Source organism: Ovis canadensis, chromosome 14 (assembly GCF_042477335.2).
Source record: "Ovis canadensis isolate MfBH-ARS-UI-01 breed Bighorn chromosome 14, ARS-UI_OviCan_v2, whole genome shotgun sequence".
Taxonomy (NCBI): Eukaryota; Metazoa; Chordata; class Mammalia; order Artiodactyla; family Bovidae; genus Ovis; species Ovis canadensis.
The window spans coordinates 15,285,827-15,312,434 of NC_091258.1; the positions used below are offsets into that span (position 1 = coordinate 15,285,827).

Sequence of the window (26,608 nt, forward strand, 5' to 3'; positions counted from 1 at the left end):
AACCATAATTTTATTCCCCAGATTATAAGCTCCAATTTATTTTGCCTATTTTTTTTTTAATTTAACTTTATGGAACGATAGTAGTGTTAGTTTCAGGTGTACAGCAGAGTGATCCACTTACGCATGTAAATATATTCCTCCTTTTTTAGATTCTTTTCTCATATAGGCTATCACAGAATATTGAATAGAGTTCCCTGTGCTATCGAGTAGGTCCTTGTTGGTTATCTGTCTTATATATAGAAGTGTATGTTCATCCCAAGCTCCCAATTGACTCCTCTCCCTGCCTGCCCCCACCTATTGTTGTCTCCTCAGTAATTGGAACAATGCCCAGCACATTGCTGTTGAATGATTTGGGATGAGTTCAGGTGGAAAGAAAAGCAGTGACAAGTAGAGGTCACCTTACCAAGAGCAAAGGTGTAAAAAAATTCAGAGGTTACATCCAGGAGACATGGGTTTCTGAGAACTCTTAGGCTAATATATTTAGTTTGTCCTGTACAGCATAAAAATAATTTTTAACGAAGTGCCAATCTTTAAAAAGATGGACAATTTACCAAAAATGTGACAAAGTGGATGGCTCTGGAAACACTGGGGTCCTGTTCCTATATGATAAAAACAGGCTGCAGCTGAGCAGAGGCTGCCCTTTCTTCACAAAGTTCACCTGTTCCCGAAGTCTCTCCTTCAGGCTCAACTCACTTTTTAGGCTCCCACTAGACCTCACAGGTATTAGAGTTTGCAGTCTCTGGTGGGAGCACTCTGGGACCAGATACTGGAGATCAGGTTGGCGTCAGAGATAAAAGGCCTTGGGCATCCAAAGGGGGATTCTGTACTTAGTTCAGTGGGAAAGAGGAAGGATCAATCTTTGCCCAGCTGTTTGCTGCTGTCACAGTTCACCCTGGAACTTAGTGGCTAAGACCACAGCCAATTATTTAGCTCATGGTTTTGTAAATGGGCCATCTGGGCTGCTTCTGCTATGCGGTTCTTCTGGTCTCAAATGGATTCATCTCTGTGACAGCTGCTGGCCTGGCTGGTCTAGTATGACGGCTGCATGTAGCCTCTCCTTCTCCAGCACCCTTGCGCAGCTTGCTCCCGGTGGGGGAGGGCTCCAAGAGACCAAGAGACGGGGTGGAAGTTCGTAAGGCCTCTGGAAGCCTGGGCTTGGAACCAAAACACCACCACTTCGACATTCTATTGGCCAAAGCCAGTTACAATACCAGCCCAGGTTCAAGTGGTGGGGATGTAGATTCTACTTCTTTTTTTAAAAAAAAGGTTGGTTATTTTTTTATTTTTAGCTGTGATGGGTCTTCATTGCTGCGCAGGTCTTTCCTCTAGTTGCAATGAGTGGAGGCTACTCTTTGTTGCAGTGAGCGGGTTTCTCATTGCAGTGGCTTCTCTTGTTGCAAAGCACGGCCTTTAGGGTGGGTGGGCTTTAGCAGTTGGGCTCAGTGGTTGTGGCTCCCAGGCTCTAGAGCGCAGGCTCAATAGTTGTGGTGCACAGGCTTAGTACTGTGGCATGTGGGATTTTCCCAGGCTAGGGATCAAACCCATGTCTCCTGCATTGGCAGGTGGATTCTTTACTACTGAGCCCACCAGGGAAGCCCTAGATTCGACTTCCTGATGGGAGGGGCTGCTAAGTCACAATCCCAAGAGGTTTGGATCCAGAGAGAGAGATACATTTTTGTAAAACTATCAGAGTTATTATCAAAGGTGTATTTTTGACAAGTACCATTGGGAGTGGCATGGATTACGGGAGTTGTTTTCTATTTGTAACAGAGAAGTGCTGCCCCCCTGTATCCATAAATAAATCCATGCTGAAGGATTTGAGAGAAAAAGATGCCCAGCTCGTGTTCTTCCAGCTCCTTGTTCAGGGACAGTTTCACTTTCAACACGTGGCTTAATAAAAGGAAGACAGTCTGTTTAAGATTTCTGTGAATGAATGAACAGAAAGTTAGACAAGCTCAGGAACTGACCGTCACGTTAGAAACAAAGACATTTCCATACTACAAAACAGTGTAGAAACGGCACTCCCCTTGGTCTGGCTGGAGTCCGAAACACCATCAGCATTCATGCCTTTGGAATGTGATGTTCCCTCTCACTTGGACAACTTTTGCTAGTCTATTTTTATTTTATTTTTGTAATTTTACTTGGACAACTTTTAAAATACAACTACCTTGTGGAGACGTAAGCTCACACATCTTAGTGTGAATTAGTCTCAGGTATTAGATTCTCTAATAGCAGGAGGACCTGGGTTTAAGGGAGCCTGGAAAAAGGAGGAAGAAGACAAAGGAGAATTTGAAGGAGAAGAAGGTGCTGTAGAAAATACTGCAGCTTCTCATCCACCCTGAAGGGTAATTCTTTAGGAAGCGCCACTGAGTCTGCCCGTCTGCGCTATGAGGGCAAAGAGAAAGTGTCAGGTAGAAGCTAGGCCAAGGCTTAGATTTTGTTAGGGAAATCAAAATGGAGTAGTCTTGTTCAGGCTTCAGAAGCAGGAGAGCAGGCCACAGACTGACTTCTGAGCCTGCCTGGACTAGGTGCCTGCTTGCAAACACACCAATTGTTACCAGGAAGCCAAGCGGCACTTTAGATCAGAGAGGGAATGGGTCTCGGATTTCCTTGAGCCCTTGGAGGCCTGGCCTGCTCCCTGGGGTTCCAGAAAATCTTGTGACTCAGGAGGTGAAACAAACAACATTGTAACAGTTAAAGAGAAACCATCACTGCCTTTTTGCATGCAGGCTGGTGCTCATATCAGTGGGCAGCCTGGGATTATAAGCAGGAGCTCGCCAAACTGCAATTTGAAGTCTCCCCCGTGGAGTAGACGCACTACCGGGGACCTCTTCCCAAATGGGACTCCAGATTGCTGTTAACGAGGGACTTCCCAGCACTTTTGAAGTCTGGAGGTTGTTTGGCCTAATTTGGTGATGTATGTGCTGTTACTTTTCTCTGTTGTTTTTCTCTTCTTTTAATGACTATATATTGACATGAAGTCAATCAACCCTCTATTAAATATTGAAATTGTTTATTGTGTGTAACGAGTGGTTTCTTTTGTTAATGAATCTTTTGAACTCAAAAGTAAAACTTTCGGCAAAACATTTTCATTCCAAAAGGTAGGGATGCGGCAAAGGAAGGGGAGGGATGAGATACCCTCTCTAACATGACTGTTAGAGTGATTCCCAATGGACCATCAATGAACAGGCCTTGAAGGACTTCGTGCCAGAGACTTCTGTAAATAGTGGCGCCGTCCTTGGGGGGACTGCCCCCGAAGCCTGGACACCTATCTCTCTAGTTCCTCTCTCAGGCATTTAATCTTCACTTATCAATGCCCTCCACCCCCAGGTCTCTAACTCAGGATATTCTCACCTGTGTGCCTCAGGATACATGCACAAGAATGTTTAAGGGTGAGGTTCCTAAAAGGACGATTAAAATATCCATAGATAGAGGAAGGGGTAAGTAACGTGCATGGTTATCTAAGTGGCCTACTATACAGCAGTGGAAAAGAATGAGTTTAAACCATCACATCAGCATGGATGAATTTAAAATCATTTCTTCATACTACCTGATCAACTGAAGAAAGTTGTGCTAGAATACCGCATGATATCACTTACAAAGTCCTTATACATTTGTGCTAAGCTGCTTCAGTTGTGTCTGACTCTTTGTGACCCTATGGACTGTAGCCCACCAGGCTCCTCTGTCCATGGGAATTTCCAGGCAAGAATACAGGAGTGGGTTGCCACTTCCCCCTCCAGGGGATCTTCCCAACCCAGGGATCAAACCTGCATCTCCTGAGGCTCCTGCATTACAGGCAGCTTTTTTTACCGCTGAGCCACAGGAAAGCCCATAATTTAGTGTACCTTGGTTAAGGAGTTTTTTCAACCAATTTTCCTTATTTTACTGTTTTAACCTCCCTTCTTTCCATCATTCTTGCTTTCAGAAATACTTGATGTGACCCATAATTCCCTGGAAATTCTGCCATGTAATTCACATTTGGTTCACGTGCTTGACTTATGATTCAGTTTTCTAGGATATCTGCTAATCTAGTTACTAGTTGTCCACTGGCTTTCCAGACTCAAAATTTCACTCCTTTCATATTGTCTTCCATTCTCTCTGTCTTAGGCTTATGTCTTAAAAAATTCTTTTCTAACATTTGGTTGGTTAGGGAAGTGAGTTAAAGATTATGTGTATGCTTATGTAATAAGATTTACTTAAGAATTTGAAATGACTCCTCATTTTGTTACTGCTGTATGCTGTATTATATGTATGCCTGCTGTATTATAATTGTAAAATTTTATCATTCAAACTGTAATATTAAAAGCATATTCTCTCCTGAAAAAATAAATAAATAAACTAAAACCATAGACAAACTTCTACCAGAAAGTTAGGATAGTGGCTCCTCCTGGAGCAGGGGAGAGGAATGTGAAAGCAAGGGATGAGGAGGTCCCTTTCTGAGTTAGTGGTAATGTTCAAGTCTTTAACCAGGAGTGGATATGTGATATTCTTTATCTTCGACTTAAAAAAATGAACATACATATTTAATCACTGCTGTACTGTGATACATATCACAATAAAGATAGGAAGAACATGATTTTGTTTCTTTGAATACTGTAGCAACTTCAGTGGAAACACTTCCCCAGTATCTAGATAAACTGCATGTGAGTCATGTCCTCTTGTATCTGGAGCTTCCTGGAAAGCCTGCGAGGTCTGGATCTAGAGTAGCGGAGGGAAGCATTCCCATTGAGGGAGATGGTGTAGGCAAACTACGGAGGAGCAGCTGATAACGTGGTGAAATAAAAGTCTCAGTAGAGGAAAATGGCACCCCACTCCAGTACTCTTGCCTGGAAAATCCCATGGACGGAGGAGCCTGGTAGGCTGCAGTCCATGGGGTCGCAAAGAGTCAGACAAGACTGAGCGACTTCACTTTCACTTTTCACTTTCATGCATTGGAGAAGGAAATGGCAACCCACTCCAGTGTTCTTGCCTGGAGAATCCCAGGGACGGGAAAACCTGGTGGGCTGCAGTCTTATGGGGTCGCACAGAGTTGGATACAACTGAAGCGACTTAGCAGCAGCAGCAGCAGCTGATAAAAGAAAAGGAAGGAAAGGAGAAAAAGTATCAGTTCAGTCGCTCGGTCCTGTCCAACTCTTTGCGACCCCATTACTGCAGCACACCAGGCTTCCCTGTCCATCACCAACTCCCCGGAGCTTACTCAAACTCATGTCCATCTAGTTAGTGATGTCATCCAACCATCTCATCTGTCTTACCCTCCTCCTGCCTTCAATCTTCCCCAGCATCAGGATCTTTTCCAATGAGTCAGTTCTTCGCATGAAGTGGCCAAAGAATTAGAGCTTCGGCATCAGTCCTTCCAATAAATATTCAGGACTGATTTCCTTTAGGATTGACTGGTTGGATCTCCTTGCTGTCCAAGGGACTTTCAAGAGTCTTCTCCAACACCACAGTTCAAAAGCATCAATTCTTTGGCACTCAGCTTTCTTTATAGTCCAGCTCTCACATCTGTACCTGACTACTGGAAAAACCACACCTTTGACTAGACAGACCTTTGTCAGCAAAGCAATGTCTCTGCTTTTTTAATATACTTTGTCATAGTTTCCTTCCAAGGAGCAAGGAGTGTCTTTTAATTTCATGGCTGCAGTCACCATCTGCAGTGATTTTGGAGCCCAAAAAAATAAAGTCAGCCACTGTTTTCCCATCTTTTTGCCATGAAGTGATGGGACCAGATGCCATGATCTTCGTTTTCTGAATGTTGAGTTTTAAGCCAACTTTTTCACTCTCCTCTTTCCCTTTCAGTAAGAGGCTCTTTAGTTCTTCACTTTCTGCCATAAGGGTGGTGTCATCTGCGTATCTGAGGTTATTGATATTTCTCCCAGCAATCTTGATTCCAGTTTGTGCTTCATCCAGTCTGGCATTTCACATGATGTATTCTGCATATAAGTTAAATAAGCAGGGTGACAATACACAGCCTTGGTGTACTCCTTTCTCGATTTGGAACCAGTCTGTTGTTCCATGTCCAGTTCTAACTTCTTGACTGCATACAGATTTCTCAGGAGGTATGTAAGGTGGTCTGGTATTCCCATCTTTTTAAGAATTTTCCACAGTTTGTTGTGATCCACACAGTCAAAAGCTTTAGCGTAATCAATAAAGCAGAAGTAGATGTTTTTCTGGAACTCTCTTGCTTTTTCCATGATCCAACAGATGTTGACAATTTGATTTCTGCTTCCTCGCCTTTTCTAAAACCAGCTTGAACATCTGGAAGTTCACGGTTCATGTACTGTTGAAGCCTGGCCTGGAGAATTTTAAGCATTACTTTGCTAGTGTGTGAGATGAGTGCAAGTGTGCAGTAGTTTGAGCATTCTTTGGCATTGCCTCTCCTTGGGATTGGAATGAAAACTGACCTTTTCCAGTCCTGTGGCCACTGCTGAGTTTTCCAAATTTGCTGGCATATTGAGTACAGCACTTTCACAGCATCATCTTTCAGGATTTGAAATAGCTCAACTGGAATTCCATCACCTCCACTAGCTTTGTTCATAGTGATGCTTCCTAAGACCCACTTGACTCCACATTCCAGGATGTCTGGCTCTAGGTGAGTGATCACACCATCATGGTTATCAGGGTCATGGAGATCTTTTTTGTACAGTTCTTCTGTGAATTCTTACCATGTCTTCTTAATATATTCTGCTTCTGTTAGGTCCATACCATTTCTGTCCTTTATTGTGCCCATCTTTGCATGAAATGTTCCCTTGGTATCTCTAATTTTCTTGAAGAGATCTCTAGTCTTTTCCATTATGTTTTCCTCTATTTCTTTGTATTGATCACTGAGGAAGGCTTTCTTATCTCCCCTTGCTATTCTTTGGAACTCTGCATTTAAATGGGTATATCTTTCCTTTTATCCTTTGCCTTTTGTTTCTCTTCTTTTCTAAGCTATTTGTGAGGCCTCTTCAGACAACCATTTTGCCTTTTTGCATTTCTTTTTTCTTGGGGATGGTCTTAATCACTGCCTCCTGTACAATGCCACGAACCTCCATCCATAGTTCTTTAGGCACTCTGTCTATCAGATCTAATCCCTTGAATCTATTTGTCATTTCCACTGTATAACTGTAAGGTATTTGATTTACATCATACCTGTATGGTCTAGTGGTTTTCCCTACTTTCCTCAATTTAAGTCTGAATTTGGCAACAAGAAGTTCATGATCTGAGTCACAGTCAGCTCCCAGTCTTGTTTTTGCTGACTGTATAGAGTGTCTCCATCTTTGGCTGCAAAGAATATAATCAATCCAATTTCGGTATTGACCATTTGGTGATGTCCATGTGTAGAGTCTTCTCTTGTGTAGTTGGAAGAGGATATTTGCTATGACCAGTGCATTCTCTTGGCAAAACTCTATTAGACTTTGCCCTGCTTCATTCTGTACTCCAAGGCCAAATTTGCCTGTTACTTCAGGTGTTTCTTAACTTCCTACTTTTGCATTCCAGTCCCCTATGATAAAAAGGACATCTTTTTTGGGTGTTAGTTCTAGAAGGTCTTGTAGGTCTTCATAGAACCATTCACCTTCAGCTTCTTCAGCATTATGGGTTGGGGCACAGTCTTGGCATTCTGTGGTATTGAATGGTTTGCCTTGGAAACAAACAGAGATCATTCTAACTCAATGAAACTATAAGCCATGCCATGTAGGGCCACCCAAGACAGACGGGTCATGGTGGAGAGTTCGGACAAAATGTGGTCTACTGGAGAAGGGAATGGCAAACCACTTCAGTATTCTTTCCTTGAGAACCCCATGAACTCTATAAAAAGGCAAAAAGATAGGACACTGAAAGATGAACTCCCCAGGTCGGTAGGTGCCCAATATGCTGCCGGAGATCAGTGGAGAAATAACTCCAGAAAGAAGGAAGAGATGGAGCCAAAGCAAAAACAACACCCAGTTGTGGATGTGACTGGTGATGGAAGTAAAAGTCCTATGCTGTGAAGAACAATATGGCATCGGTGTTGTCGCCAGCACTGCAGGTAGGGCTCGAGAGTGGCTGACGCACCGTGTGGGAAAAAGAAACTAGAGACAGAATATAAGTTTTAAAGATGGGGCTGGGGGACTCAAGACCTCTTGGGTCAAGAGCCCTGTTCCTTGGAGCCACCCCACTTTTATTGAGTGTCTTGGCAAGCAGAAAGTACCCGTTGTGCTATGATGAAGTCAGCCTCCTGTGTCCCGGGTCACGTCTCCCACTTTATTGATTACTTTAAACTATCTTTGTTATTTTCTTGTACAAGGGCTCTCACCTAGCTGGAGGTCACAGACCGACATATGCCTTGGGAAAACATCTTAGTGTGTGCACAAACAGCGTTCTGAACTTGTGCTGACTCGGCGTTCCAAGGTCCACACTATGTTTTTCCTTAGCTTAGCAGGGTATGATCACCCCAACTGATCAACCCAATGTACTTTCATTTGTGTTATGCTGTATTGCTATATTTTGCTTTTATTCTTTTCCCATGGTGATTTTCTCATGGCTTAGCCAGAGCAACAGGTGGCTGACTATTAACCCCTGCACATAGGAACCTGGAATGTTAGGTCCATGAATCAGGGTAAACTGGAAGTGGTCAAACAGGAGATGGCAAGAGTGAACATTGACATTTTAGGAATCAGTGAACTCAAATGGCACTGATATGACCCTGGAAGATGAACCCCCCAGGTCGGTAGATGCCCAATACAGTACTCCTCTGAGCCACAGAAAGAGTACAGGCTGGAATAATCTGCCTTCCCAACCCACTTCAGACTCAACAATGCCCTTCGGGCAGGGTTTCTAAACCTGTGCTACTGATAATCTGGGCCGGATAATCTTTGTTGTAGGGGTTGTCCTGTGCATCCTAGGATGTTGAATAGCTTCTGTCCACCAGATACCAGTGGACATGTCCACGCCACCCCACCTTCCCTGAGCTGTAACAGCCAAAAATGTCTTTAGACATTGTCAGTGTTCCCCGAAGGGCAAAACCACCCCTGGTTGTGATACACAAAGAAAATCTTTCACAAATGTTAAGCAACACGTGTGGTCCATGCTCTTTAGACCAGAAAGAGCCCTACCTTTAACAGAGGGCCTCCTGGAGGGTTCATAGGCACGGCAATCATCAACGATCTCCCGCAACTGTGGAGGGCAATCTTCGCCCACTGGCTCCCGGTACCGAGACTCAGCCACCAGCTGGTAGATCTTCTTGGAATCACAACCTGGAGTGGAAATGGTATGATGGGAGGCTTAAAGATTGCTCTGGCACCCACACATCCCTCTGGCTGCTGCTGGCTGGCATCAGACCTAGGGACCCTGAGAACTGGAGACCTAGGAGCTTCCAGTGACCCCACTGACCAGCGCAGGCAGTGCCCACATTGAAGAAGAAAGCGGCCAGGACAGCACTGATGTTTAATTCTAGTCTACCATCTGAGTCAGCTTTCACACTGGTTACCTTCAAATGGGCTCTTCCCAGTGGCGATCTCCCAGAGGACAATTCCAAAGCTAAAAGAGAAGCAAGAAAACGAACAGCGATAACAAGTTTCCTTCCTTCCATACCCCGTAGCCATTTCCAGAAAACACAGAGAATTTTCTTTTTTCTTTTTTTTGCACTGTGTAGCTTGTAGGATCTCAGTTTCCCCAGCCAGGGATTAAACCCAGGCCATGAAGTGGGAGTGCTAAATCCTGACAAGTAGCCCACCAGGAACTCCCCACGGTGAACTTTCTCATCACCATCAATTACATTCCAGGGATGCTCCTCCCTACCGGCATTTGACTTGGACTTTCTTGTCAGGTTCATCTGAGAATTGGCACGAGGACATAAACATACCTGTATATTTCGGCTTTTATGTCGTATTTATTATACACATTTCCCAACCTCTGGGGTGAGATGTATGCGGCAGAACTGACTCTCTCTGCTGCTTTTCCTCTAGTTCGTCGGCTGATGGAAGTCTGTGTTTTGCTCAACTCAAATCCTGTAAGCTAGAGAGAGAGGTGACTCAGAGGCGGAAAGAAACAGCACGCTCTCAGGTGGGAAGTAGAGGGCAGGGACTGGTGCTACACGTGACTGTCAGGGGATGGTCTTTTTCCTTCGGGATGTTTCCAGTGAGGTCTCCTGGCTGTGTGGCTACTCTCCTAGCTGCATTCTGGGTTCAATCTATTATGGTGCATTGACCGAGAGAAACACAAAGAGGTTTCCTCTCTGTAAAAATGAGACAGTGAGGATTACTTGAAATGATGGTTGTCAAGCACCTATAAAACTTGGTATGTTTTTTCTAAATTAATTAGTTGATTGATTTTTGGCTGTGCTGGGTCTTTGTCTGCGCGTTGCAAAGAGTGGGGGCTACTCTCTAATAGCGGGGCGGGGGCTACTCTCCAGCTTCAGGCTTCTCACTGTGGTGGCTTCTCTTGTTGGGAGCACAGGCTCCAGGCGCCTGGGCTTCGGCAGTTGTGGCTCACAGCTTAGCTGCTCTGTTGCATAAGACTTGGCATGTTGTAGTTATTCTAATATTACCACATTAGATATGTACAGGGCTTCCTCAGTAGATAACTCCCCTGTGTTAGGATGGACAGGGGTGCCGGGAGCTACCGATGGCTTGTTTTCTCTTGGAGGCAGACAAAACAAAAACAAAGAAACAAAAAACCCTCCAACAACACGGGGGACCCTCTCTGTATCTGACCCCACCTGGCCAATGCCATGCTCTTAAAGAAGGCACAGCACAAGTCATGGGAGAGTGTGTTCTTCTTGCTCCGTGTACATCTGTCATTAGCACCATTTGTGTGCAGAGGGCTGTCTGTGCCAAACACAGCCAGGGAGCCAAGCCTGGGGCAAGAATTAGATGCTTACGTGGCTCCTCCCTCTTATTCACAAGTTCAGGGAGTGCTGACATCCTCTGACGTCTGGCTCCACACTAACCACCAGGGGTGAGAAGCTGAATAGCACATGTTACAGTTACATGTGATGAGCACCAGGAGAGTGGTATAGACACCGTGCTCTGGGAACACTTTCCTATATTACACCAATGGCGGGGAGATCCAACCAGTCCATCCTAAAGGAAATCAGTCCTGAATGCTCTTTGGAAGGACTGATGCTGAAGCTGAAGCTCCAATACTTTGGCCACCTGATGCAGAGAACTGATTCAATGGAAAAGACCCTGATGCTGGGAAAGATTGAAGGCAGGAGGAGACGACAGAGGATGAGATGGTTGGATGGCATCACCGACTCGATGGACATGAGTTTGAGCAAGCTCCAGGAGTTGGTGATGGACAGGGAAGCCTGTTGTGCTGCAGTCCATGGGGTCGCAAAGAGTTGGATATGACTGAGCGACGGAACTAAATTGAACTGAGTGGTGGGGAAAGACATTTGAGGGGCGGAAAAGACCTGTCCCTTGTTATTCAGAGAAAGCTATCTTCAGATGACAAAGAATATATTCTTTTAGCATTTGGGAACTGTGGACATGAGGTTAACAAAACCCTTTCCTCATCCACAGGACAATCCGAATGTCAGTGAACTTTTTAGTTCTATTCCCCTGGGAACCTGACAAAAGCAGACTGTTACTTATGCTCCTAAGTAATATATATTGCTGCTGATTAATAAATGACCAGTGACCAGGAAGTCATTTATGGACGAGAGGTCGGGGCGGTGGGGACTGTGAAGAGCTATACTGGAAGGCATGCCTGTGGAGTTTATAAAAGAATATCGAGGACTTCCCTGGCGGCCCAGTGGATCAGGAACCACAGTGGATAAGAGTGCAGGGGACACAAGTTTGATGCCTGGTCCAGGAGGATCCCACATGCTACACAGCAACTAAGCCCGTGAGCCACAACTACTGAAGCCAGAACTACCTAGAGCCCGCAGGCTGCACTACTGCAGCTCGAGTGCCCAGGGCCTGTGCTCCACAACAAGGAAGCCTCTGCAACGAGAAGCCCTCACTCGCTGCAGCTAGAGAAAGCTCTTGGAAAACAACAAAGACCCAGCGCAGCCATAAATAAATAGAAAACGCAGTGATACCACACACACACACACAAACTCCTCCAGTTTTTAAAAAAAGAATATTGACTCCTGTGAGTCGTGAGGCTTCTAAGCTTCTCCTGTACCCACAGAGAGGAGCCTCTTTCTCTCGCACTTGGGGTGAGGCTGAGGAGGATATCTCCTGGAGGATTGTGGTGGCTCCCACTGGATGGAAGGATTTGAGGCTGCCTAGGTGCCATGCTGTGTTTCCTGCATGATACCCTTCTGATTGCCTCCAGGTGCCAAGTGTGGGCCACGGCCAGTCTGTGAGTCTGGATGCCTCCTTGGACCTAAGAAGACACCCTCATGGGTGTTGCAGGGACATAGAAGTGGTGTCCAGGCATCTAAGAGGAGACGGCTCTTAGCCCGCCCCTGCTGGGTGGACAGTGGGGGAGATGAGCATCAGAAGGGCAGGGAGGATTGAGTCTGTCCAGTGCGGGCCATGTGGGGCACTGTCCAGGCATAGGAAGCGCTGAGCTTGGAAGCGCTTCAGCCAGTTCCACGGTGAAGGCAGAGAAACAAGCCCGCACAGGCTTTTAGGGAAACACGCATGCCTCTCCCAGCACCAAACAGTCACATGGGTCAAACTCAGAGGGTGCCCGGAAGGCCACGCTTACCTTCACACTGTAGTCTTTAGTCACCAGGAAGCTCGTGCTACTGATGCTCCTGTGGAGTTCTGAGGGTGTTTCCGAATGGTGCAGCCTGATGTGACCAAAGGCAGGGTACGTTAGTGACCTTTGCACAGACTTTCTTTCTTTTTTTAAAAAATAATCTTATTTATTTATTTTATTTTTGGCTGCGCAGGGTCTCTGTCGCTGTATGGGCTTTTCCCTAGTGACGGAGAGCGGAGGCCACTCTCTGGTTGCAGTGCCCCTCTCTAGTTTGGGGCTTCTCATTGTAGTGGCTTCTTTCGTTGCGGAGCGCGGGCTCCAGACACGTGTAGGCTTCAGGAGCTGTGGCCCATGAGCTCAGTAGTGGCAGCTCCTGGGGTCTAGAACAGAGGCTCAGTAGTTGTGGCCCATGAGCTCAGCAGCTCTGCAGCATGTGGAATCTTCCTGGACCAGGGATCAAACCCGCGTCTCCTGCAATGGCAGGTGGATTCTCTACCACTGAGCCACCAGGGAAGCCCCCGCACAGACATTCTTGAAAGGCATGGCAGTCACTACCGGGATGATGAGGCTGGTCAGTACCAAGCCTTCCTCTTGGGTAGGTATCCGTGGGTTAGTGGGAAAACCAGGATGCAGAGGTGAGATCTGACAGCTGTGTGCTGCACGCTTCTGTGGGGCTCTGCCTGGGAAGCGGTGAGCAAAGCAAAGGCCTGAGGCGTGGCTGGATGGCTGGGCCATATCTAGGACCCTTCTGCTTGAAACTGAATGGAAAGCTGGGGTTTCCACCAACTCAGTAAGTGGTGGGGACTTCCCAAGTGGCACTAGTGGTAAAGAACCTGCCTAAGTTCTTTGGATGAATGGAGCTCCTGCCTCCCATTTGGGGCTTCTATCACAGAGTCAGTCTCAGGCTGGGTTCTCCCAGAAGCAGATCATGAGCATGGACTGTACAAGTGACAGATTAGGAAGGTATTTCCAGAAATTAAGCCCTCATGCCACAAGTACTGAAGCCTGAGCTCTGCAACGAGAGAAACCACCGCAGTGAGAAGCCTGGGCTCCACAATTGGAGAACGGCCCCGCTCCGCACAACTGGAGAGCGGCCCCCTCTCTGCACAGCTGGAGAGCGGCCCCCGCGCCGCACACCTAGAGAATGCCCGTGCAGCAACGAAGACCCAGGGCAGGCAAAGATAAGTCAGGGAGTGAAATTTTAAGAGAGAAGATAGTCCCAGGAAACCAGTGAGGGAGCTGTGGAAGCAGGGCCGAGAAGGAGGAGAAATCAAGCGCAGGCGTGACTTCAGGTGAAGCTCCAGGCTCAGCCTAATCCCACGGGGACCTCTGAGAATAACTGCCCCTCAGGGTTCGCTCTGCATGAAGCAAAGGAGCTGGACTTCTGTACCCACAGCGGTTGTTCAGTGACTATGGGTTGGGGTGAGGGAGGGGAGGAGAGAAACAGGGTCAGGGACAGGGGGCTGTGAAGTTCCTGGGCATTTTCAGCTCTCAGGGCCTAGAGGCTCTAGCACCCTTGGATGTTCCCCTACAGATGGCGGCAATGAGCTGTTAGCAGCAAAGTATGCTGAGTGGTGGATGAGAGTGCAGATCAGGTAAGAAGGGTCAGCGGTCGTCTGGATAGGCACAGTGTCCCCTACAGTCCAGATCCTTCTCACACAACCCACTAGTGTACAAAGTTGAGGAGGATAAGTTGTACGATTTCCAAGAAAGAGCTAAGGAAGTATTCCCCAAAGTATGGGATAAGTGGCATGCAAGGTGATATAGTAAGAAAGGTATTCTTTTAATTCCAATCTTTCTGATTATGTCAAGAAGAAAGTCTCAGTTTGGTGCTGGAGGTCTTTGACACTTCTCTAAATCTGCTAACATCTCCTCTGCGAAAAGATAATGCTGGTCTGAACTGCACATCTTTTGCTAGGCAGCAACATTTAACCAGAATTTAATAACATTGTTTTGGTTTTATTTGTGGTCACCTTTTTGTGCTAAGTGATTCTGGTCTCCAATTTATGGTAGTAATAGAAACTGTCCCCTGTTTTTTCCTTTTTTTTTTTTTTTTTTACAAAGTGAGCTAATCAAAAGGAAAATATTAAATAAATAATATTGGGATTACTGTGAATATGGTAATAACTACATATGTTGTCTGTTAGTGACTGATTTTGGGGGGCCCTTAGGCTAAAGGAACCATAGATTATACGTGAGAGTAGGTAGAGCTGGTAGATAAAATATAGGACATCCAGATGATTTTGAATTTTGAAAAATCAAGACATTAAAAAAAAGAAAGTACTAAAAAAAGTATAGGGGTTATATAGAATTCTGTATATCTGAAATTTCAGTAAAAGTGTATCTGGTGTCATATTTGGAACATACTTACATTGTACTAAAATTGTTTATTGCTTATCTGAAATTCAAGTTTAACTGGACCTCTTGTATTTTTATTTGCTAAATGTGGTGATTTGCTCAAGGAGGCTTCCAGCCTCTTCTCTGCTTGTCTCTGGGTCAAGCAGAAAGGGAGGCAGACTCCTCCTCTTCCTCTGGGCGCCCTGTCCCCACGCTGGTACCTGTACAAGCCTCTGGCTGCCCCCAGGGCCAGGATGATGCGCTTGGCCAGGGTGAGGTCCTTTTCCCGATCCAGCAGCTCCCTCAGGGTCCCGAGCTCACAGTACTCCATGACGATGGATAACTGAGGGGGTGTCACTGATGGAAAAGAGCTGATTGCTGTGAAGATCCATCCCTGCTCAGAGGTCCTGTTTTTTGTAGCCCATCCCACCCTCTCTCCAAGAGACAGACGCAGCTCTGCTGTGTTTCTCCGTCCCCATCTCACATGGTTTGACTCCTTGAATGAGTTCAATACCCACAGAGTCCCCATGCCTCTTCTCTGTGGCCTTTGGCATGTGAGAACTCTACACTTCCCCTAGTTATCTATGTAACTGACTCCCCGACTCAGCACTGCAACCCAAGAGGGCAGGGCCTGCTTTGTCCAGACAGTGCTCACGGGAAGTTGAATAAATATGTTGAGTAGGGGAACTCAGACAGGAAGCTGAGGCCTCAGGGCAGGGCCAGGAGACCTGTAATTACTGACGTACACAGAGTGAGTCAGTCACCCAGGAGGATAAATATTACTAGAAGTTTTCCTTTAGCCTGGGATTCTGTGGTCCAAAGTCAGGTCACCTGAGCCTGTGCAGAAACTTCCAGAGGGGATAAGAAGGGAGCTGCTTTGTCTTCTCTGTAGGCAAAAGCAGCAAAACATAACCAGCAGGAGAAGCCACACTGTGAGAGGAAATGCAGCCACATTAAAAAAAAAAAAAAAGAAAATGAACCCGACAAACGAAGTTCTTGGTAAAAGGGCAGGTTAGTTTAGCTTTTAGATTCACGCTACACTCATGATCAAGGTTAGATTCCTTGTTTGGGTCAGTCAGCTTTGCAATGTTTTACTGCAACAAAATACACTCATCACCCAGGTCAGCATCTGAACAAGCATTTCCTTGGTTCCCAGTGAATCAGCAGGAAGAGATGTGGTTGCATTAGTGCAAACCAGCCCTCAGGCTGAAGCCAACTTCAAGCCTCTTCTCCTGAAAGAAGATGGGAACCTGCATCATGGGATGTGAAAAAACGGATGTCAATAATAAAAGCACCATGCAGATGCCACCCTTTGAGCTGTTGTTGTAAAACAACGCAGTAAAGCACAAAGATGTATGACAGGCCACAGACAGCATAGCCAGTCCTGGAGGCACCTCTTACCTGTTTCATCGATGCAAATCCCAAACATGCGCAGGATGTTGGGGGAATCAAATTTCTTCATGGTTCTGATTTCATTATTGAAAGTATGCCTCACTATTCTATGAGAACAAAAAGGGAAAATAGGGTTTCAGGTTGGGGAGGTCCTTCAGAAAACATTCGGTGTAGTGACCATCTGTATGTGCGTGGGGCTTGAGGGATCATCGGCCATTCCCTGGTGGCTCCAAAGGTCAAGTGACTGCCCGCAGTGTGGGAGACCCACGTTCGATCCCTGGGTCAGGAAGATCCCCTGGAGAAGGAAATGGCAACCTACTCCAGTATTCTCGCCTGGAGAATCCCATGGACAGAGGAGCCTGGTAGGCTACAGTCCGTGGGGTCACAAAGAGTCGGACATGACTGAGCGGCTTCACTTTCACTTGAGGGATCATCAGCATCTCCCAGGGGTGAGGATAGGCATATACAACCTGTTCTAAAGAGTCACCTGCTAATTCTTAGTCAACTTAATATATGCATACCCTATGATCCATCAGTTCCTCTCCTGGCAATACAGCCCCAAGCAATTCCCATACAGGGCCATAAAGGGATACCTATGGCAGCGTTATTTTTCATGGGCAAAAGTTAGAAGCAGGTTGTGTTCCATCACTGGAAAAAGAGGCAAACTGTGGATTTCCACCACGGATAGCAGCCAGAAGGAAAGGACTACAAGCAGAGTATAAGCTTCATGACGCTGAGTGATAATGGTAAGAAACGCAGGCGGCCGACGTGACACACTACGTCTGTGAGCATTTAAAGTGCACGTGTATAATAACAGCAAACATTTGCAAGAACACATACAAACTATTTTATCGTCCATGAAAGGGATGGGGACCCAAGAAACAGCGATGAAAGGGAAGCTGCCTTTAAAAATATCTAAATACATGAATAAGCAAGAGACGTTTCTAGAATCGATTTTGGAAGACGTACCTTTAAGTCTAGACTGTGTTCCTTAATAACAGAGAGCCAATATTTAACCCTCTGGGGTCTGAGTTCTGCCATATCAGAATCTGGAGACAGTCTGCCCCTCTCCTTGAGTTACAGACAGGAAGTAACTAGGGGAGAGAACCATATAAAACAACTTACCCAATGTCTTTGGCCTGGGAGTTGTTGAATACTTTTATGGCCACTGGAGATTCGTGGTATTTTCCTTCATAAAGTGTGCTGGATTCATTTTCCTTTAGTAGGATCCAATCGGCTTCTGGAAGCTCCTCCTTCTTAATCTCCTTGATTTGATCCTGTGGGAACCCCTTCTTGGGTTTCTGTGAATCTGACCTCATCCCTAGGAGAGAATAAAGAGTCAATAGCTGAGGAGGGTGTCTTATGAGGGAAGAGGCATCTTAGCAACGCTTGAGAGGGAAGCTCCTCCTAGTGAACCAAGCTGGGTCTGCCTGGAGCTTCTGATTGCCTCCTCCCGGGAGAGAGGTCCCAGTGCCTCTGAGTGACTGGTAGAGACACAGCTGATGGTAACAGAAACGTCTCATGTACTTCTTTCCCCTCTTCTTCGGATCCAGGCTGTCTCCAGCCTACACCCCATCTCAATCCATCTCTCTCATCTCCTCCTACTGCACAACAGCTTGGCGCCTGAGCGTTTGGCATCTTGTCCAGTGAGTTCAGTTCTGATAGGCAGACACACAGTTTAAGCTCAGTAACCCCACTGCTGCTGTGTCTCTTTCGTCTCCCTTACTCTATGCCATGGCTGGGAACTCTCAGGAGGCAGAGTCTTTCTCTGTACCTTAGTTTCCTCTACACACAGGCTCTAGCATAAAGCAGAGACTCACAGATGTGTAGAATGGCCAAGCATTTTTAATTTGATTTGAATTTCTTTTTTTTTAATTTTTAAAAACTTTAAATTTCGTATTCAGGTACAGCTGATTAACAAACAATGTTGTGATAGTTTCACGGGTACAGCAAAGGGACTCAGTCATACATATACATGTATTGGATTTTGAATTTCTTCTTGGAATTTCAGCAAATGAATTGAAGCTTTGATGCTATCTAGAGGAAGTCATCAGGGGACTTCCCTGGAAGCCCAGTGGTTATGATTCTGAGTTCTACTGCAGGAGGCACGGGTTCAATTCCTGGTCAGGGAACTAAGATCCCACAAGCCACAAGGGGAAAAAAAAGAGAGAGACAGGAAGTTGTCAGCACTTTAACAGGTGCTGGAAGATATCTTGCTGGTCAAGAAATCCTCTTCAAACACGACCCCATGCACAAAAGTCTAGGCCAGCCATGAACACATCCCCAAAACCTGTGGGCTGCTTGCAGCCATCCAGGCCAGAAAATGGACCAGGCTGGGGTGGGGGAGCCCGAAGTTTCTAACAAATTCATGACTTCTAGTTTGGGGCAGCCAGAAGCAGCAGGGTACGTGGCAACTCACAGCTCTGCACGGCTTCGACGGTTTCCTTTATGCTCTCCAATTGCCTCAATAAAGTTTTTACAGTTTCTTTCTCTGCAAGAAAAACAGGAGCAAATTCTCAAAAACAGAAATGCTCAGTGAAAGCACACTGAGATATCCTTTTCTCTTCTCTCATGTTCATTACAGTAGGAATGATTACTGTTCACGAATATCTGGCTCTCCACTTCTAAGCAGACAGGAAGTGCCCTGACACATGGCTGCGTGCCTTGCTTTGGCCAAGAAATGAAGTGAAAGAAATTTTCAGGGAAGTCTGTGTCAACATGAAAATGCCACAATACTGAAACATCCTGGAAGGACGACAGCTACCTTAGAGAGTCTCCTGGACTTTCTCTGAATGAGAAAAAGGCATTTCCTTCTCTAAGACACTGAGGTTTTTTTTTTGAGCCACGCTATAGTCATATATATCCTGACTTACATATTCAGAAATATGTTAAAAATTGATCATATACTAGATAGGGTGACCAACCATCCCAGTTTTCTCAGGACTGAGGAGCTCTGAGGATATGAGACCTTCAGTGCTCAAACCAGGAAAATCTCAGCAGACAAACACATACCTGGTTCGTAGCATTAATATTTCTAAAACCTATGTGGAAGTTAATCTGCCAACCTGTATCAAAGTTTTAAAATGTCCATACTCTTTGATCTAGCAATTAGACCCAGTAACTCAACTTTTAGGAATTTTCCCTAAGGAGATCCTGAAATACATACAAAAAGACTCGCTGTAGAACTATTAACAATAGTGGAAAACTGGACACAATTTAAATATCCATCAATAGAGAGCTCCTTGAATATATCTGGTCCCTATAAACCAAGGATACTAGACAACTCTATGGGTATGTATATGGAAGAATATTTAATGAGCTTATTTAATGAGAAAAACAAGAAGGAGAACAGTGTGCTTAGTATGCTATTGATTGAACAACAACAAGAAAGAAAATAGATACTTGACTCTCCAAAAGGCTATTCAAAAAACTGGTAAGAGAGCATGTGTCTGGAAATGGAACTTTGCTGTCAAGGGTGAGAGGCAGATTTCCACCTCATGCCTTTTGAATTTTGTCCTGTGTGAAAGTATTATCAAGTCAAAATGTTTTCACACAATTGCAGGAAGTATATCCTTTCCTCCAAGTTGATGACACCGAGGTGCCTCCTTCTACCAGAAAGTGGACCAATGAAGGCTAAAGATGAGGAAGGCCAGGGACCAGTCCTGCTCTTTGGCAGGATCAGCTGCTGTGATGCTTTCAACATCACTTCAACCCAATTCCTGACTCCAGTTTTCCTTGGTGGTAGGTGTTTGGTTGAGGCAATTAAAAATGCCTCACTTTTCCTCATCAAAAAAACAAACAAACAAAAAACCATTTGCCTACAGGTCTCTTCCACATCTGGTTTGTGATGCTGGAGAGTCTCCTGCGGACCTGACTGGGGATGCACCATCCTCCACATCAACGGTGAGAACGGTTATCCCTCTGAGTTCCAGTGCCTGGACGGTTCACCGAAACTCTACGCTTAACTCCTCTCCCTCCACCCACAACCCTAATAAGAGGGAAGGATCTGGAATTAACACACAGTCTGCAAAAGTGTAAAGTCATATCTGTTTCCGTTGTTTCCTCTCTAGCCCAGCCCGTATCTCGTTCCCTTGGAGCCCTGCCCTCCACTCAGTCCAGCCCCGGCCACTCTCACCCCAGCCACTGCCATGTCTGCACAGCCTCCGACGTGGTCTGATGGCACTCTCACTTCCACTCTTGCCCCTGGCTCTGCTGAGTTACTGGCCCCAAGTCTTCACTCCCATATAGTCATATCATACATCCACACTCTGGCTGTAGCCTCATGGCGGGCACCCCTCTCCACTCAGACGTCTGGAATTCTGAGTCTCATCGACAGATACCTGCCCAAACCTCGTCAACCTTCCTGATTTTCCGGTACACCAAAATGAGACTACTACACCTGCTGTGCATCCCCCATCTGAAAAAAACCCTCACCACTCAGTCCTTGGATGGCCTTCCTGTCTTCCTCTGCATCCTGCTGGTCTTCCTGTTGCCAAGACACTCCTGGGCTGAGGCTTGAAGTATGCCTCCACTGATCCACCTGGAGCAGCAGAGAGAGCTCCTCCCAGACATCGCTCAGCCTCTGGTTCACCCCACCAAAGATTATGCTGTCGTGCCCTGCTGTTAGAAACTTCTGGATATCAGACTTATTGCTGAACTTGTCTATCCGCTGCTTAGCTTCCTCTAGGGCAGCCTGGAAACGGCTCAGCGCAGTGCTTATCTGGGAGGGCAGGTTCCTCTCTCCTTGGTCCTGGAGCATTTGCAGAGGCTGCAGCAGGCCCTGGATGCGGTTCCCTAGACGTCGGCTCTGTTTCTGGCAGTATTTCATCTTCTCACACTGGTTGTAGACAAGCTGGCCTAAGGAGATGATCTGCTTCAGCTGATCCATACCTGGAAGAAACTGATGGAATCTGTTTAAGTTCCGGGAATCTCCTTCATATTTACTACTGGGATAAGGGAACATCAAGGGTGTCTGTGATTTAAATGGCTGAAGAGGTCTTCCTATTGTTTTCATGTAAGGTAGAGACGGCTTGCGTCCACCAAAACCTTCCAGTTTTAGCTGGGAAGTACTGGCTTTGCCAGGGGCTTCCCCGGTGGCTGGCTCAGCGGTAAAGAATCTACCTGCGATGCTGGAGATGTGGCAGGAGCTGTGGGTTCGATCCCTGGGTCAGGAAGATCCCCTGGAGGAGGAAATGGCAACCACTCCAATATTCTTGCCTGGAAAATCCCATGGATGGAGGAGCCTGGAGGGCTACAGTCCACAGGGTCACAAAGAATCTGATATGACTTAGTGAATAAACAACAAATTGGCTCAGCTAGGACTACATCTCCCAGACTTCCCTGAAGCTTGATGGGGCCATATGACTATTTCTCACAGAAGGGGTATGAGCAATAAAGTGTTACTTTGGGTTTGAGTCAGGCTTGTCTCCTCCACACGCTGTCAGCTGGTTGTATAGGAGGATGTAGCCCTGGGTGTGGTGGAGCCCAAGAATGTAGAATCCTGGATCCCTGAAGCATCGCTCGGAGGAGAGCCACTCATATACCTGCAATGACTGCCAGGGACTGCTAAGTGAGCAAGGAATAAACTGCTATTGCACTTGAATCATTACATTTTGGGGTCAATCTGTTAAAGCAGGTCAGCCTATTCTAACAAGCATATCCTGCCAAAGCATAGGGGTGGCCATAGGTCAGTGGGTTGAAACGCTCAGATCCTGTAAAGAAGGTAAGGATTACCCAGTAAAGTCAACAGCTGCTGCTCCTCAAGGATAAAGGGCCCAGTGGTAGAAGATTTTCTAGTTTTTAGAGAACAGTCAGAAATCTGGATTTTTATATTTAATCTGTCAATTTAAAATCCCACAACCAAGTCAAAAAATGTTTTAAAAACTATGCAGTCCAACACTGTGTTGGTCAAATAAATTTTGTCAACCGAAGATTGCCTTGGAAGCCTCAGTTTACAAACTTGGCCACAGCCAGCCGAGGATGTTCAGGACTGTAATAGAAGCCGGCTTCTGTTAATCTCAAACTTTTCTTTCTGTCTCTTTTTCCAGTGCTTGAGCGTGCCTGCCTCCGTGGTCTACACCTTCATCCCTCCCTAGTCGGTTTTTAGCACTCTGTAAATCTGCTTCAGCCTCCCCACTGGCCGATGCATCGGTAAGACTTCTTGTTATAAGTGCTGGTCCCTCAGAGGCGTTTGCGTAAAGACTGAGAAGCTTCCCAGGCTCAGCAGAGTTGCGGTGGACATTTGTGTTGCCTACACAGTTTCCATTTCTCTGCTCCTAGTGCGCTGTGTGTGTGCTCAGTTGTGTCCTACTCTGAGGCCCCGTGGACCATAGCCCACCAGGCTTCTCTGTCCATGCGATTTTCCAGGCAAGAATACAGGACTGGGTTGCCGTCTCCTACTCCAGGGATCTTCCCAACCCAGGGGTGGAGCCTGAGTCTCTTGCCTCTGCTGCGTTGGCAGGCGGATTCCTTACCACTAGCGCCACTTGAACTACCTTCATATTTTCTGCAACAATCTGTTCCTCCTTCCATCAGCAATCCGTTTGTGGATTTGAGGTCTATCCCGTTACTCAATTACAGGCTTCAAGAACCAATAACTTTCTCTATTGCTTAAGCCAGTTTGAATCATATTTGCTGTACATGCAACCAAAAGCAACTGGGTTCAGTAATGAATGATGCTAACAGTGAAGATCCCGACTCGCTCTACTCACCTGCTGCAGGCTAAGTGATTCGGAACCAGGAGGTCACAGCGGTTATCTTAATTTTGTAGATGAAGACACTAAGTTAGGGAGAAGGTTGTATTAAAATAAGTACAGGGCCACGGAAACAGTTTCCAAAGCAGTTTTAAACAAAGTTAATCTCAACAGTTCAATGAAACAGGTAGGAGTAGTAGTACTAGTTTGGAGAAAGTAGTTGGCCTGGAACCAAATCTGGCTTAAAAACTAGTAGAAGTGAAACCAAATAAGCAACTAATTGATTTGTTGTTATTGTCTTAGCTTTATATTGATCTAGGAAGGGAAGTAACAGGTGTTGCTGCTGCTGCTAAGTCACTTCAGTCGTGTCCCACTCTGTGCGACCCCATAGACGGCAGCCCACCAGGCTCCCGTCCCTGGAATTCTCCAGGCAAGAACACTGGAGTGGGTTGCCATTTCCTTCTCTAATGCATGAAAGTGAAAAGTGTTAGGGCATGCCTAAAAAAGACTCAAGGGGTCTCAGGCTACCCAGATATTCCTAGTTGCTAAGCAGAGAGATTCAAGGCCATTTTGGGGGGACTCCTGGGGGCAGTGAACTTTATGCCTTTCTCTGGTCCATTGGAGACAGAAGCAGATGTGAAAGTATTGCTCAGGGAACTTGAGGATTTCAGCTTCATAGCTCCAAGCTCCAGTTATCTTATTCAAAAAAGCCTTATCTCAGCAACAACTAGTCAAAAGATAATGGGGAAAATATCCAACTCATCGAAGCAACGACTTAAAAGAATACATTTCACAGGAAAAGCAATGATGTGGTATGAAGAAAACCATGGAAAACAAATCCTCAAGAAATGGAGAGAACTATTATTTATTTTGGCTGGGGAGATTAAAAATTACAAATCTGGCAATCCTTTTCAAATATAAATCTAATTTAATGCAGTTCCAGTAAAACTCTCAGTGGTACATTTTGGTATTGAAACTGCTGCTGCTGCTGCTAAGTCGCTTCAGTTGTGTCCGACTCTGTGCGACCCCATAGATGGCAGCCCACCAGGCTCCCCCGTCCCTGGGATTCTCTAGGCAAGAACACTGGAGTGGGTTGCCATTTCCTTCTCCAATGCATGAAAGTGAAAAGTGAAAGCGAAGTCACGTCGTGTCTGACTCTTAGCGACCCCATGGACTGCAGCCCACTAGGCTCCTCTGTCCATGGAATTTTCCAGCCAAGAGTACTGGAGTGGGGTGCCATTGCCAACTAAATGATCCTCAAAGTTCATTTGAAAGAGGAAATTAGTAGGAATAGTCAGGATTTTTGTAATAAAATAGGGGCCCATATATCAGTTATTAAAATTATAATAACTAAAATCGTTTAGGGCTTATTGAGTATAGGATAAAGATATCAAAAGGATGAAAGGGAATATAAATACATATACACTTTTACTCAACACTGTGAATTTCTAGGAATTTGTGCTATAAAGAAGCTCGTATGTGTATAGATAGATGGGTGATAAGGATGCACACTGAGGTGCTATTTATAATATGCAAAACTGCTAACACCCCTAATAAGGATATGTTCATAGGTTCCTTGCAGGAAAACAATGAGGGGTAAAAGTCACTAATTTTAAAAGTGAAAAATCTTTAAATGGTTGGTAACAATCCCATAGACGGAGGAGCCTGGTAGGCTGCAGTCCATGGGGTTGCTAAGAGTCAGACATGACTGAGCCACTTCACTTTCTCTTTTCACTTTCATGCATTGGAGAAGGAAATGGCAACCCACTCCAGTGTTCTTGCCTGGAGAATCCCAGGGACGGGGGAGCCTGGTGGGCTGCCATCTATGGGGTCACACAGAGTCGGACACGACTGAAGCGACTTAGCAGCAGCAGCAGCAGCAGCAACAATATAAATCCATGAAAACTTCTGATGCCATTTCCCCCTCTCCTCCAATAACTGGCATCAAGCAACCTTTTCTGGTGAGACTTTCAACACAGAGTTATTCCTCTTGTGCCTAAAACGGGCTCTGGAAAAGCAAGGGGGCATTAACCATCAAGACGTGGGATCAGCTCCCAGCAGTTTCCGCACTGACTGCCCGCAGCGGGGCTGTGCAGGGCAGTGGGCCGGCTTCCGGAGGCCCCTCCACGGCGACCCCCGCGTGTCCCCTCCCCTGCACCGCGCCTTCTTCAGCAGGAAGCGGCGGGAGAGGGAGGCCGCACCCTCGGGGCCGAGGAAAAGAAACCAGCCCGGTCCTGAGTTCCGGGAAACGGGCCTGTGGCGCTCCCCTCGCCGCCCAGGATCCCGGCTGCGCCCTGCAGCCCGCGCGCCCCGGGCACCGCGCGCGCCGGGACGACCGCCGGACTCACCCCGCCCTTCCCGAGGCCGTCCCGTCGGTGCGGGGCGCGGTTCCCGGAAGGCCCGTCGGCTTCTCGGACGTTCGGCCCCCGACACGAAGTCTGCGACTGGGGACCCCGGGGAGGAGCCGGGTCGCGCGCCTGGTGCCCCGCCGGCCGGCAGGCCCGGAACAGACGCCAGCGGCGGGGAGCGGCCGAGCCCCTCGGAAGTCCGGCGGCCTTCTGCTCGCCGGCACTGCGCCCCGCCCGCCCCGCGGCCCCGTCGGCCTGTCGGGCGGCGAGTCTGGCGCGCCTCCCCGGAGCTGTGACAGGGACCTTGCAGCCGCCCCCAGGCTCAGGCGCCCTGGTTCCCTAGACCTCTTTGCAGGCGGTGCAGGCAGAAGGCCCCTCGCTTCCTCTTGGTGTCCCCCGCCCTGTCCACCTCTCCCCCACCTTACCGAAATTTCTCAGTAACTTTATGCAGTGCTCCTGGTGCCACGTCCTCTGCTTGGGGCTGGGGACTCAGAAAAGAAAAAGGCTCCAGAAACTAGTGGAGCGAGCACCCAGTACGGGAAAGATTAGATGAGCAGAAAAAACGGAACTGGAGAGAGGGTTCTCCTGCCTGCTTCTCGGTGCTTGAAAATACCGAGTGTGGTGGGGAGAGAGCCAAGGAAGACAAATACACAGGTGGGATGGGCTCAGGAGAGGCGGGGGCGGTGGGTGCGGGAAGCCAGCTTCCTCCTCTAAAGTCGCGGCAGAGACCTCTGCTTCATTAAAGTTAGCTGAGTCCTTAGCTAGGAAGTCTGAGCAATGTTATTCATTAACTCATCAGACTGTTCCCTCCAAAAGGACAGAACTGGATTGTAAGAGAAGAGTTTTCGAGTAGGGAAGCCCTGGGTGGAGGATGTCTGGGGTGTTTATTCACTTACATTCTCTTGCTGTTCTTCACTTACTGCCTTGTCTGTTTTCTTCTTAGGTCGCGTAGCCTAGAAGTCTGAGGAAAAGAATCGCCAGCGTGTGATTTACTGAAGGAAGCCTCTCAGGATCGAGGGTAGGAGGGGCATTTGGGGAAAATTAGCTAAGCAAGGCCAGCTGGTCTCGGTGGAGACTAGCTTCAGCCAGACTCCATGGAGAGGTTAGCCAGAGGGAGCTCTGCTCTGGATACATCAGAAGTTAGGTCCCAAGTCTTAACAAATTCAAGAGGACTGAAATCATACCAAAAGATGACATCCACCGTGGTCATCTTTTCTGACCACAGAG

The 26,608-nt window shown here is 46.8% G+C and overlaps 1 protein-coding gene across 12 annotated transcripts; it reads right to left on the reverse strand.

Annotated features, from left to right (window-relative positions):
• Positions 1 to 449: 449 nt before the first annotated feature.
• MLKL (mixed lineage kinase domain like pseudokinase) lies at positions 450 to 26,608 on the reverse strand. 12 transcript variants are annotated; one of them, XM_069549582.1, is made up of 12 exons: positions 26,278 to 26,608; positions 23,052 to 23,119; positions 20,776 to 21,241; positions 18,761 to 18,832; positions 17,467 to 17,662; positions 16,351 to 16,448; positions 15,171 to 15,327; positions 12,619 to 12,703; positions 9,821 to 9,972; positions 9,446 to 9,495; positions 9,072 to 9,212; positions 450 to 1,923 (listed from the first exon to the last, which is right to left on the reverse strand). In XM_069549582.1, the coding sequence occupies exons 3-12, from the start codon at positions 21,227 to 21,229 to the stop codon at positions 1,892 to 1,894; spliced, it is 1,437 nt and encodes a 478-aa protein (XP_069405683.1). In that variant the 5' UTR covers positions 21,230 to 21,241; positions 23,052 to 23,119; positions 26,278 to 26,608; the 3' UTR covers positions 450 to 1,891. The 12 variants fall into 12 exon arrangements, with proteins under 12 accessions (XP_069405683.1, XP_069405686.1, XP_069405685.1 ...); XM_069549585.1 differs by having other exon boundaries at positions 15,171 to 15,306; positions 26,278 to 26,546; XM_069549584.1 differs by having other exon boundaries at positions 15,171 to 15,306; positions 25,382 to 26,317.